This window comes from Crotalus tigris, unplaced genomic scaffold, assembly GCF_016545835.1.
Source record: "Crotalus tigris isolate CLP2741 ecotype Arizona unplaced genomic scaffold, ASM1654583v1 scf7180000019154.1569036, whole genome shotgun sequence".
Taxonomy (NCBI): domain Eukaryota; kingdom Metazoa; phylum Chordata; class Lepidosauria; order Squamata; family Viperidae; genus Crotalus; species Crotalus tigris.
Window position 1 is genome coordinate 833,554 of NW_024097404.1, and position 14,642 is coordinate 848,195.

The 14,642-nt window shown below is 36.1% G+C and overlaps 1 protein-coding gene across 4 annotated transcripts in view; it reads right to left on the reverse strand.

Annotated features, from left to right (window-relative positions):
* KY (kyphoscoliosis peptidase) overlaps nt 1–14,327 on the reverse strand; it is a 33,888-nt gene extending 19,561 nt beyond the window's left edge. For 2 of the 4 annotated variants that reach the window (XM_039360097.1, XM_039360098.1), the window contains exons 1-3: nt 14,227–14,327; nt 5,097–5,144; nt 1,729–1,803 (exon numbers count right to left, since the gene is read on the reverse strand). Coding sequence is in view for 2 of the 4 variants with exons in the window: in XM_039360096.1 (XP_039216030.1) it covers nt 1,729–1,803; nt 5,097–5,144; nt 13,923–14,070 (271 nt within the window). In the remaining 2 variants the exon portion in view is untranslated. Of the gene's footprint in view, nt 1–1,728; nt 1,804–5,096; nt 5,145–13,922; nt 14,207–14,226 lie in introns of those variants that run through there. The other 2 variants (XM_039360096.1, XM_039360095.1) reach the window with 1 other exon arrangement.
* Between the last annotated feature and the right edge of the window lie 315 nt (nt 14,328–14,642).

Sequence of the window (14,642 nt, forward strand, 5' to 3'; positions counted from 1 at the left end):
TCTAATATGCTGGCTTGAAAAATTGTGGAAGTTTTGATAGCACACAACTGGAAAACATCAGGCTGGAGAACCTGTTAGAGTTCTTTGCTATTAGAAAGTCTTTACAGTCAAGTCTCCCCACCACAATAACACATGTTGAGCAGTGTTCGGGACAAACATATATACTTTTTCATGAGTATGCATATCAAGGAGTTGATGATGTAATCATTATTTGTATCATAGCTTTGCAAAATTTTCATCTGAAATGGGCCTATTGTTTTACTTAGACCCTAGATGATTTTCGATATTTTTCTCTCTTCAATCTATCCAACTCTTTCTTTTAATTATCAAGTATTACAATAGGAAAGCTTAGAGAAATTGGATGTAAATGGGATGTAATTGGAATGTCCAATTGATCAAAATTAGAAAACCAGAATCAATTGTAAATCTCCTCTTACAATAAATATTGTGGGGATGTGGGGAATCTAGGACAGGGGTGTCAAACTCGCAACATCATGTGACGTGTCGCAACATATCATGACTTTTTTTTTCATTGCCAGCAATGGGGTGGGCACGGTTTTGGCATGACGCATCTGGCCTGCGGCAGGCAGTTTGATACCCCTGATCTAGGACATTAATCTCTGTCATGATTAGATACTGGATACAACATCTGAAAAACTGATCTTGAATTTAAGTATCACTTACTATAGCTGAAAGCAGATTTGACCAACATGGAGAATTGACAATAATGTTTAGGCTTAATCTCATCCATTTTGTATCATTTTTCCATTGAACTGGAAGTTTTAATGAAAATATTTACTATTGACTATGTCTGCAATTACTTCTTCTACCCCATAAAAAGTATCTAACAGTATTGCTTGAACAAGGACTTTTGGTAGTGTCCATTTAAGATTTGCTAAGTAAAAAGGCACTTCTTATGCAACTCAATAAAAAAAAATTATTTTCCTTTTATTGAAGCAACCTATTTATTGAATTAGGGATCTGTAGGCTGCAGTAGTTAATCAATCTTGGCCAATCTTTATGAAGAAAGCATGATCAGACTTGGCTAATGTTTATGATGGGGGACCTTAAGGAATTTTCAAGGTTGCACACTAGTCTGGAAAAGTAAAAAAAAAAAAAAAACCTGAGAAGAAGGCAACAGTAAATTACTTCCTAAAACAAACAGCTCTAACCTGACCCCCAACCTTCATAGACCCATCTGAATAGTTACCAGGAGTCAAATTTACTATTATGAAGAACATGCTCATATCTCATAGAATTGATTTCTTAATGAAGGGGAAAGGAACAGCCCTAATAATCTATTTGCAAATTAGTTTGAGGCTAATTTGCTTTCTTTAATTGGGGAACATGGACTACCTATAAATCTTTACAACCAGAATGTTTTTTTAAGCAAGGAATTGCTGAGAATTAGTTCCTTTTCTGTGCTGCACTCTGTTAATTTATATAGTGCTCCCAATTACTGAAAGCATTTCATGTACATTACTTCTTGTCAACTTTATGACTGGTCTATAAAGTAAATCATTATTGGCTTCATATTACAGAAAGGGGAATTCAGGCTGAAAGAGAGTAGTTTGCCTAAAACCAATTAGTGATTTTATAGCGATATGCAGATACAAAATAGGGATTTACTGATGCAACCCTGAGTAATGCCCACTGCCTAATATGGTATGATTTAATCTAACCTCTCTCTTTCTTTTTAAAGCAGTCTGTTTTTAAAAAGCCACATACCTTTGTCAGAGGAGATCTTCTTGAATAATTGTGGAGTAGAATTGTTACTATGAACTTCTACTGCCACCTGGGTTCCTAAAATAAATAATAATTTTGTAGTCAGTGAATTTTGGGAAAGACACTTCAGATTGTACAGCATACAAATATTCTATTCCACAGATACAAAAAGTGAAAACTTATACAGAAAAAGCAGTTCCACGTCTCTTTTTTCCCAATGCAATTTGCTATGCAACCTCCAAACCTGAGGTCAATTAATTACAGGAAAGGGCAGGGTTGTGAACAAACTTGGCAACAACTAGGCAGCAGCATAAACTTGTGTGAGTAACTTTCCATTCAATCAGCTTCCATTCAATACTGAATAATTCTCTTCTTCCATCTCAGTTTGTCATCACACATTCCAGCCTTTGAACAATAAAGACAACAGTGGAGGGGGGAGGATGAAAGCCTTCAGCGAGTAGATTTTCACAGTACCAATCAAGGAGAATATTTGTAGCTCAGGGTTGAAGTGAGGGGTCCTCGGTGCTCTCTGAGCCCAGCTGTTTTCTTGCAGACATTTCATTACCCAAACTAGGTTACTTCAGCAAGCTTATATCTGGTTCACCTCTTCATTTTACAAGGTCATCAACTTTTTGTTCAACTGTTTTAAGTTCCTTCAGATCTTGTTTGTTTTCTATTATTTCCATTACTGTTCATTTATCTGTTCATTTAGTAAAAGACATAGAATTACTTTTCAGAAGCTGATTTCTTGTATATCTATGCCACCTTTCTGCTTCTTTTCAAGAAAAGTTATATTAGGGTTATGGGATGGATCAATTTTAATCCAGCTCATTTTTTTTTCCAGAATTGAGCTGCAAAGGATGAAATGCTGCCAAGAAGTAAAGACATGTTATGACAGCTATGTCTCCTTGCCTTTGATATTTCCTCAACAAACAGGGAAATTTAGCTGAGAGCCTCTGGGCCTTTACTGATGTATTTTAGGATTTCTTGTAGTCTCTTTGCAAACAATGAAACCAAGTAATCGCTCTGACAGTCCTTCCTTTTCTTTTGAAGAAGGAAGGGGTATTTTTTCTTCTTCTTTCTATTACAGGTGAATCCTTTCTGTTCATTCTCTTTGAGATATAGCTTAATTATGCTTATTAAATTTGTTTCCTGGACAAAAAGTTTGCTGAAAAAGTGCAAGGAGATTAGGACAGCAGGGAACAAAGGGTAGATTGCCTGAAAGTTCATAAATTGGAAAAGGGAATAAAGGTCAATTATCAATTCTGTCCACAGTAAGTAGGCTTTTACTGTATAAACATCCTGTCATACATAGAATTTTATCTAAGGTACAGACATTACTATTTTCCATTTGTACATCTTTCCAGAAAAGAAATGAGATTAGAGATATGTAATAGCTTCACTTTATTCCATTTGGTAGCATATCCATTTGGAAGTATATGAAATCTTAAAAATTATAGTAAATTGCATGCGGTAGTGCTACCAATTCTGATCTTTGGTTCATTGGCCTCAATAAAGTTTATATCAAATGCAGGAAAACTTTTTGGTTACACAGTGTGCAATATCTTTGCCCCTCTTTTCTTTGCAAATGGGATTAGGAATTTTTTAGAGACAAAATGGGAAAATGCCTCTTAATCTCCTCCAAATGGAGGAAGATGCATTATGTTGTTGGAACAATAAAAGCCCTTATGACACCACCCCTCCCTTAGTGAGGTCACACATCAACATCAACCACCTCTCATCTACCAGCAACCTCAAATAAAGATATAGATAAAAGCTTTTTTGCTGGCATTTGACACTTGGGTTGCAACTGATTAAATGAGTTTCTCCAGGAAATCAGCTGGCACTGACAAGCAAATATAAAATGGAACCTCTTCAAGATAAGGGAAATCACAATACTTCACTTTGAGGCCAGACCCCTAATAAAATACCACACTAAGGAAGAGATTTACCACCCCATCCCCTCAAAACAAGAAATGGATCCTCCTCTCCTGGACTTCACATGTGCTCAGGGCAGAAACACAACAATTTACACATCTAAGATATTTCACATCAAAGTCCAATACTCCTCAATTAAAGCCCTTTGTTACTATAAGTACTACCATCTTAGCTTCCTAGCCTGGTAGCCTACCTCTGACAGCTGTTTTTTTTTTTTTTTGCTGTTTTTATCTCCTCTTTAATGGATAGAGGCATCCTCTATCCATTTACTCAGCCACAGAACAGACAGAATTTTATTCTAATGTTGTGTCTTGATTTCAATGAACTAAAAAAGAAGAAAGGAAATCAGTGAGCTTCAATTAGCATTCTTCCTCAAGACCTCTTTAAATGTTATTAGGGCTTGTAATCCTCTTGCCCCAATTGGGCATTCTTTGGATATGCAGTTCCTGGCTTTCCCAGTCAGCTTATATATATTTTTTTATACTTTCAAAATCTGGGAGCATTGCAGGTACCGATTTCTATGGCTGGTGGGAGCTTTCCAAGATTCCCACCATGAGTCTTTTCCAGCTCTTTTGAAGAGTTTGGAAATGGAACTGGGTATTGTTTGTAAAAGCATCATGTATCATTGAGCTACAACTCTTCTATTACAAAGGCCTGGAAAATAATTTTCATGAAACTCTACTTTCTAGAGGCATCTGGTTAACTAGTGATGGAGACTGAATGCTGGATTAAATGAGACTTTATTCTGGTCAAGATAGACCATTCTCCCATTTGCATGAAAATAAGATTCATAACTGATGCGAGCTGGAATGAAAAATAAGCTCTAATAGAAAACAGTTTAAGGTAGACCTGCTCTGGTTACTTCAATAATTCAGATCTAAAGGATTTCCTTTTAATGTTTTACTCAATAGGAACAGATTAATTTCCAATTTTCTTTCAAGCTCTTGGGTTTTTTTTAAATATGGGTGACAAGGCCACTGTCCACATTTTGAACTCAAAAAGTACATTTTAAAGGTGAACTGGAATCTATCAGGCCTGATCATTCCAGCAAGCTTTTAAGAGAAGTTCTGCCTGTTTGTGCTTGAATGCCAATACAATCTTGCATGATCCAGGATCTGGTCATAGCACTATTTTTCTGTCAGCAGGTTCCTTTCAATTTCCCTTTCAACAGAAATGTCTTTCTCTGTTAATTTCCTGCTGGATAGGGAAGCTTGGGAACTAATTAAATAAAATCAGGAAGCATAACCCCATCTCTTTGACACAAAATTAATTCCACTTCATTTAGAATATATGAACAGAATTCAGTGCCTTTACAGACCTTCCCATTGCTTTCCAAAGCTTTTTAAGTGCTTCACAATTTTTATGTTATTCTAGAGAATAAAAATTGCAGAAACATAGGGAACCATCAGCTCATTTGCTAGTTTGCCACATACCTTGAGGTGAGCAGGTTGTAATGACTTGTTGCTTGCGAACCGCATAGCCTGGAGGAAAAAAGAAAACATTAAATGACAGAAGCAGTATTAAATTAGGTGAGTAGAAACAAATAGGATCTGGACCTAATTTTGGTGTATATTGTCACCTCATAACTATGTTCCACATTTAATGATTACTGAGTGTGCTTAGTTCTCATTTCTGCCTGTTTCTTCCCTCTCCTTCACCTCTCTTCCCCTCCCTGCCCTGCCCTGCCTTGCCTCCTCTCTCTTTTTCTATCTTCCTAAATTTGTTGTAAAATCTTATTTCTAATTTTGTAAACCTTAAGATTCTGCAAACTTTCCTGGGGACAATAACGAGCCATGATTTCTTAAAAGAGAAGTGGCCATTGGTTATAAACAACCATAATAAAATATGCCACCTCACTTGGCTCTCATGTTTCAGTTCAATTCAATCCAATCACCAAAAACAGTGGCCCTTACTTTATAAACTCATCTCTAGTTTCTTGTTTCCAAGCATTAAATATCTTACATCATACATTCCACACTTAAAATCTACTACTCTCCCAGGGATTCCTTTAGGAGGCTCTTCCAATTCCTTAACCAATTGCTTACTTATATGTTCTCTTCAGGCTGATTCTCTTCCAACTTGCAGGAATCTGCCATTGGAAATACTTATTTTTACCAAGGCATTCCAACTACACTGCATCAGTTCACCAGTCCTTAGATCTGTAGTGGATTAGAAAATCCTTTGCAGATCCTATGGCCCCCAAGATAGAAAAAAAAAGCCTACTGAAGTATATACAAAATGCTCCTAAATCTCTCTTGAGCATTCCTATTTGTGATGCCTAGTTTATGTGGAAATTTTTAAAAAACTAGCAAGAAATGAGGACAAGGTGAATGAAGTTCATGCAGTTTAAGTTCAAGGCATTAAGAGAAAGTGCAAAGCAGAGTCTTCAGGTTATATTTATACTTTATAGTAAACATCTATTATTTGTTCCAAATTAATAAGAACTGAAGTATTGTGCCTTCTTGAACCATGCTTTGATCTGTGAAAGTATAATAAGATTCTTCTTTATTCTTAAACAAACTGACAAAACTCTATTTAATTGCATTCTTCTCAGCTTTTGCTATGACAAGGTGGTTTACCAAGGTTTTACATATGCCCTTGGAGAGTTTTTAAGAAGAGACTGGATAGCCATTTGTCCAAAATAGTATAGTTTCCTGCCTGAGCAGGGGGTTGGACTAGATGACCTCCAAGGTCCTTCCAACTTTATTATTATTATTATTATTATTATTATTATTATTATTATTATTATTATTATTATTTATACAATTACCTAGTTACACATAGCTACATATACAGTAGTTACACACTGAATAGTTTCAAGGACTATATTACATAATGCATTCTATTCAGCATCTATGCTGAAACAAGCTGGCTTTTCATTACAAAATGGTTACTCCTGAAACATAATTTTTCTATATATCTAAGAGCCAAATCAGATGACAAATAACATTTGTAATCATACTATTTCCAGTTTTATGTACTTGTGTGTGAATGTTCCTATCTTTGTGGTTTTCTTGGTAAAAGAATATGCTAACATGAAGACCTTGGAAAATATATTCAAATGTTCTAATATGTCTGCACCTACAAAGATCACAACAGGGCAGGCAATAATATTCCCTGTGACACTGTATGATAGTGAAAATTGGAAAGGATATTAATAGTTTTGAATTTTGTGGAGAACAACATAGACAGCCAAGAAAACAAATAAATAGACCATCAAACAAATCAACCTAGAATTCTTATTTAAGGCACAAATGACAACAAATGACATTGGACATATTATGCAAACTACTAGCTTTCTGGAAAATGGTTTGGGTAAGATGGAAAGAAAGAGAAGAAGAAGATGCCAAAGGGGATGAACTCAGTTACTGTGGTGAGAAGTGTACTTTTGGAAAATCTGAAGGATCAGTTTAGGGACAGATCATCATGGACAAAATTTATCTATGTGATGACTAAAGATTGACACTGATTTGATGGCTCATAAGCACTCAGTCAAACTGGACCAGTTAAATTGTGGAATTACACAGAGAAATTGGAACCATAGCTTTCACTTTTTTTCCTCAGAAGCAGTTCTTTTTTTAAAAAAACTGATCCTTTTGGAGGATCAATATTCTGTGATCGTGGACATTTAAGCAATGGAGGAGGATGAAGGGTATCATCAATGTATTTTCAGGACATAAATTTAGGAAAAACTTTTCATCCTAATATCTGGAGAAAATCTATGCATCTAAATATTGTATTGATAAGGAATAGTCCTCTAAAATAAATAAGCAACCAAAGGAATTAATAAGGCATCCCTAAAATTTTTTAATATTAAAATCCTTGCCCAAACTTTATATGATGATCAAGTGGGACTTTTTATGTAGAAAGATTCTCTTGAGTCTACACAGAGAAAATGTTTAAGGTCCACTCTATCAGCTGTAAAGTGTACCCCAACTATAGAAAGTAAGGAAGATGACCTTGATCGAAGTACAAAAGATCTGTTGTGAGGGCAACAAAGTATGAAAATATTTTAAGTCCAACACAATCAGATTTGCAAGACTGTTGTCAGTCTACCCATTGGGTAGACCAATCAAGAAATCTATTCCCCAGGAAGATTAAAACTACTTTTGCTGAGATTGGCTATACTAATGGCAGAACCTTGCAAATCTAATTTGCTGCATCTCCTCCTCCTAGTCTTTGCCTAAGCCACTTCCAAATGTTATTTAGATTTAAAATATGTTTCACCTCTTGTCAGCCAGGCTGCACACACACACACACACACACACACACACACACACACACACACACTCCGTCAAGATCATCTTCTTTACCTTCTGAACTGACACAGTAGGTAGGCCTGAGAACAGGAGTGCCCAAAATAGAAGTTATTACAAATTGACTGGAGGTAACATTCTTCCTTAATGGTCTGGTTCTGTTAATTTGGAAGGGCAACCACTTCTCATCATGGATACTAACAGTAAATCAAAGACGGGGGTGTTCTGTGCTCACTACAGATTTGCTATCATAAGGTTTGATCAGGCAAAAAGACAGTCTTTAAAAGGTTGATTGATGCTGAATACCAAACCAAAGTTAGCACTCCTTCCTGGAACTGTCCTGCCTGATAATGAGAGGCCCATGGCAGTCTGCACACTGTTTAGACAGGTTAAACTTCCCTGGATTCAGAAAGACATTTTTTAAAGTTAGGCACATTGTATTTCCATATAGGGAATATTCAGCAAATGCTCACTAACAGAACACATCTGCTCTTATGACTCTTAGGAAATAGAAACCATCCAACATGTAATGTTTTACTGCAGTTTTTAAGGGGATCTGTGTAAGCAGGGCTTTTTTTTATCATAGAACCCTCAGAACTGAGTTCCGGCACCTTTTTTGGATGGAACCTTGTAGGGTAGGCAAGGCGAGTTATATGATATGTGTGAGTTCCAGCACCTTTTTCTTTTCTTTCTTTTTCTTTTTTTCTTTTTTTCTTTTTTTTACAAAAAAAGCACTTTGTGTAAGGATTACACATTGCTCCTGATGCAATACATCCCAATCCTCTTTGTGAGGCTCAAACTATGCTACGATCAGTACAAAACCCAAATTTTGTGTGGCTGCTGTGAAAGCATGGCAACAACTAGTGCAACTAGAGTAGTAGTCAAAACTCATTGCAAGAATTTTATTTTATCAGTTTTACCAGGGGAGAGTGGTATGCTGATCTTTGATTAAAATAATACATTTGATTTGCTTTGGAGTTAAGTCAAAGAGTATACTTCTTAAATTTGCCTTGTTTTGTGACTAGACCAGATGGCTGTTCTATCCTGGCTATGTATATTTTGCTGCTTTAATTGCTGAATTCTATTCCTCCTCAACCACAAGGCTAAAGATGATGCTATTCGAAGGGTTTAATGGGGTCAAGTTAAGAAAGAGGATTCATGGATTATCCTGGTTTTTTTTTTTTCTTCCTCCAAGTATCATTTTCTGATGGAAAACTAACAATCTCCTTAATGTGTGATAGTGCTAGGCTGAGCAAATATAGGCAAATTCTTTGAATGGTGGGGTTTGGTTAACAATCAAGTTGCACAAATAGCAGATCATAGAAATGGAGGTGCATTTTAATTATGGCCATGAAAAGGTTTATTATATGTAATTGTGTACATTAAGGATGGATCCATGCAATTGGTAGCCACAGAAACATAGATCTGGAATGGACCTCAGAGATCTTCTAGTCTCACCTTCTGTGCAAGGCAAGAGCCCTTATACAATCCCGGTCAAATGGTTGTCCAGTTAATTTTTGAAAACTTCCAGTGAGGGAAAACCCACCAACTCCGGGAGACAAGCTATACTGATTAATTGATCTCACTATCAGAAAATTTCTCTTTACTTCTAGGTTGGATCTCTCTCTAACAAGCTTCCAGCTGTTACTTCTTGTTCTTCCCTCTGGTGTTTTGGAAAATAACCCCGTCTTCTCTGTGACAACCCTTCGAGTACTAAAAAGACAGTTATTATGTCCTCCTAATCCTTCCTGTTGCTAGGCTAGACATATCTAACTCCCTCAACTGTTCATCATACAATTTAGCCCCCAGACCTTCTATCAAGGGAGTTTACCAAGAGAGTTAGTTGAACCCAAACCTTCTCTGTGCTTTGGAAGAACATATGGGAAGTGCCAAAATGTGTTTTTTATGTTTTAAAATCTTATATTTTAATGCATAAATCAAAATAAAGTACAGAATAATATAACATTGCTAAACTCAGTCTCCATAAAGGAATACATTAAGCAGTATATGCTTTCAAACAACTGTATACTGATAATCATCAAAGAGAAGCTGCAGCATTCCAAAAATGCATTTTCCATTCTGGGTACTACATAACTTATGACTGGGATAGCTCAGGCCATGAATGATAAATTATCATTGCAGTGTGTGATAGTCATGTGTTTGTTTAACTACAGTATGGCTCAGTCTGAATTACCTCAGAGCATTCAGAAATACTGTAAGAGCACTGGCTGTTTCATAGTGTCAAACTTCACAAGTACTGTAATCAAACCATAATACCCAAAATTGATTTATTGATGCCTTCCCACTAAATGCATGAAGATTTCTGATAATTATGCAACAAAAAATTATTAGAAACTATTTACAGAGTGGAAGTTGATGTAAATTCTTATTGTCAAACTAACAAATAAACTTACATAATGCTCCTGATTAATTTGGTGCCTATGTCTTGTGACTTGATGCCTGAAGCAAATGATTTCTTTAATTTCAGTTTCTATTAGATTTTATTACTGTAAACAAAATTCACATATATATATATATATAGTAATGATAATGATAATAATAATAATAATAATAATAAAAAAAAGTTGGAAGGGATTAGAAATGAAAAGGCTGGCAAGAAACAACAATAACAGAATCTCCCAGTGGATCATTTCTGAAACGTGTTGGCTCAAGGGAAAATCTTCCACTGTGTCCATTGCTGTGGCTTTTCCTTGTTTGGCAACAAACACACATAGCCTGGCACACTTTGATTGATCCTGCCTGCTGCAGCTGACCCAAGCAGACCACTGGGAGTGATGGCTGAATCAGCTGCTGAAGGAACATCAAAATAGCTGGATACACTGCAAGTGATACATTTTCTTTATAATCAACAGCCCAAACCAACACAGAATCTGTTCATATTATATAAGGCTAGCATATTGCTTCCCTGTTTACTAGTAAAATAGAATAAATAATCATCCTTATGTGATTGCTTTAATTCCCCTCATGTGAGGACTTTAGTAGATTTATATACTAAAAACATTTCTGCTATATCATTCTATGAGCCTTTCTTCACTAGTTAGTTATTCATTAGTTATTTACACCCCCATTGGAATGGCTAGCAACCACAATTTTATTCCAGGCTGATCTATCCTCCTTATGCCATGAGTTATGCAAAATATTCTCCAACTGCAAAGCATAGAAGAAAGCCAGGGCAAACCGAGGACAAAGCATCCTTACACAGATAAATCTATCACCACAGGATGAGATGGGTCCTGCTTATGATCCCTACTATGAAAGACTGCATCATGGAGTAGCCAACAGAAGCATTCAGGAAGTTCACATGAGGGTTATGGCTCTTTTCCACTGTTGATCCTTATTAAATGGCATTTAAGGAATGCTGCTTTTGATTCCAGAGATAAGATTCACTATGAAGACTATAAGCCATTGATGGCTCTATTCTCCATGAATTTAACTGGTCTGCTTTTAAAATTATCTTTATTGGTACAATGAACAGTTCAGAGGGATAGTGGGAAACAAATATCAACATGCATAGCACCATCATCAATGCTTGTGTCATTACATAATACGCCATTTGCAAGATGACATCATTATTTATTTTCCTTTATATATCAAATTTAGAGACTGCCATATCATTCACAGATGCATGTGCTATTATTTTGACATAATTTTGGCTGTGAATTCCACAGTTTAATTATCTGTTGGATAAAAAAGTGTTTAGGACTATGCAAAGAATTTGAAAGAGATGATGTGAGCACACCACTCTCTTTGAACGATTAAACCAGTCACATCCTTCAGAAAGATCTATGTTTTCCAGTTGTTTCCACACATATAGCCTCTACTTGTATCCACAAGGGAAGCCATGACTAGCCATGTAGATAATATATTTGTACAAAACAGAAAAAGCAACTGGAGAAGCCTTTAAATCACATAAACTGTCTTAGGAATACAGCTGTTTTAACTCTGCATGGAAAGACACCTTACTCTGATTTTAATGATGACAAAGGAGGAAAAACTTTTCTCTACTCAGTTTTTGATAATCAAACACAATTGCATGTCTGGAACTGTACATGATGATTTAAGAACAGTCTCACAAAAGATTAATAAAAGATGGGATGACCAGCCCAAGGCCCCAACCTTAGTTTTGCAGTCCCAATGTCTGTTAGGATTATGTTGATGAAATTCAGCAGCAAATTGTTGATGCTCTTGTTTCTCTGATTCTAAAAAGTTACATTTATACTTTTTGCAAAGTTAGTCTAAAAAATAAAGGCATTAAGGCTCTGTTGAGTTAAATAAATTCATTTTGTCTAACTAGCCACCACTCTCTAAATATTCTCTCTCTCTCCATCCGTCTCTGTCTGTCTGTTTGTCTGTCTGTCTCTCTCATAACAACAACAAACAAACCTTCATCCCACCATCAGCAACATTATCTCTGGTGATATTATTGAATTACCATCTGATGGCTTTAATTGTTTTAATTTAAAAACATATCACCCCTGCAGGATATCCACTAGGTATGGTCAAAAAAGCCAAAATGGCAATTAAGACTCTGCAATAAAAGCTCTGCCTGTTTTTTAAGTGAGACTTTTTTTGACTGTACCCTGTGGACACCCTGCACACCCCCATAATAAGATGGATAGAAGAACAAGCTTTAGGAACCTATGTGGCTTAATGTTATAGAGAAGGAAAGGGAAAATCAGGTTCCAGTTTCTGCTCAATTATGAATTTCTCTGGATGACTTTGGACTTTGGACTTTCTCTCACCTTAAACTATCTCACCAGGAAAGTTATTATGAAGTAAAATCAATAATACGGAAAATCTGTATAAACTTCAGTGGCATGTCACTTAATCAGTGAATAGTATTCATGATACAAATAGGAATGCAAGTTTTGCCTAATTCCAAAATCAGATAGAAAAAAATAGCAGCAGCAACAACTATAAAATCTGCTAAGTCACTATTAAAATTTATACCCTCTGCAAAACACAATCTAGGCTTCTGATTTGAATGAAGCTATAAATGTGTCATTCTGATATCCCTTTTATTAATCACAACTATGCACGCTAATACAATCGTATTTATATAGACACATGAGATATTTCTTCTCTTTGTTTATTATAGCAGCAGCTGGAAATAGAATTACTGAATCATTGCCCATTTCAGTCTGTTCCCTCACTGGCTTTGTCTGCAAATTAAGAGTGATTTCTGGATTAAACTTTAGAGGTATAGAATCTTATGCTATAAAATTTAGGACTATCAGGCCCATGCTGCAAAAATCCAGTTGGTAGATAAAAAGATATAGAAAAAAATTACAGTGCAGATCCGGGTGCTCTGATAAAATCTCACATTGAGCTAGGACTATCTGCATTCATAATCCTTGCAACAGTAGCCTCAATGTGTTCTTTTGCACTTAGTCCTATGTTTTGCTGTATGCTTGTATTGCTCCCAGCTGCATTGTCATACAGAGAACATTGCCATACAGATGTGCTGCTTTACACACTATTAAAACAGCCCCACACCCTGTAGCCTCCATCCAAAGGCTGGCAGAAAAAAATAAGACTGAAAGGAAAAAATGAAAGGAGCTAAGACTAAGTAATATTCCTCTTTTTGATTAAACTCTTGTTTATCCAGACATATATATATATATATATATATATAGGTTTTTGCTAACAAAGAATAAAGAGAGAATGGTATAGCTATTTCGGGTTCCTTTAACCCTCATCAGCCAAACTTACTCTTCTGAGATTCGAACCTGGGCTATCTGCATGTTTTATATATATATATATATATATATATATATATATATATATATATATATATATATATATATATATATATGTATGCAAAACAAAACAAAAGAACAAACAAACTAAAAAACCCCAACCTGCTTTGTTTCCTTTCATTCCCCAATCCCCTCATTCTGCTAAGGTAACACTTACTAAGGGAGATGTACAGATAACCCCTCACTGCAAACTCCCCAGTCAATGCATTTTTTTTTTTTTTACCTTGGTTTTGCTGTAGGACAAGGCTTCCCCCCTGTTTGTCTTCCTGCAGTTTTTGCACAGCAGTGGTGTGTCTCTTCTCAGATTGGACTACAAGAAGCATTTTTAGAGCAACTGCACTATGAACATTTGGAAACTCCATAGTCCCCATCAGATCATTGCCTCTTCTCCCTTATAGCTACTGATTATATTGTCTCTAAGGACAAACACTGTGCACCTTTTGCTTCACCCTATGCCCAATACATGCACCCACCCATACATGCATGAAACACATGCAGAAGGTTGATGATCTTGTTGATGATCTGACCTTAAATCAGGTTACAAGTCAGTTTTGAAAGGAAATCCCAGCAGGGATCCATTTCCCAAACAGAGAGAGAGAGAGAGAGAGAGAGAGAGAGAGAGAGAGAGAGAGAGAGAGAGAGAGAATATGGGGAGGGGAGGGTCAAGTTTCAGATCATGTCCTCTTTAAGCCTCTTCCTTTTCTGGCTGCCCTTTCAGCATGAAGTCCTTGCCCACATATAATCCTGCTAATACCTCTGTTGCTATCGGAGAATTTATTTTGTGAAAATTGTCCATTCCCTAAAAGGATTTCTCCTTGATTGACAAACCAATGCTTGGACTTAAAACAAGGCTTAGGGTGAGCTAGTTTGGGTAGAAAATCAGCGAAATAAAAAAAAATATAGCAAAAAGGAAAGAAATGATCTGGATGCTCTTTGGAAATGG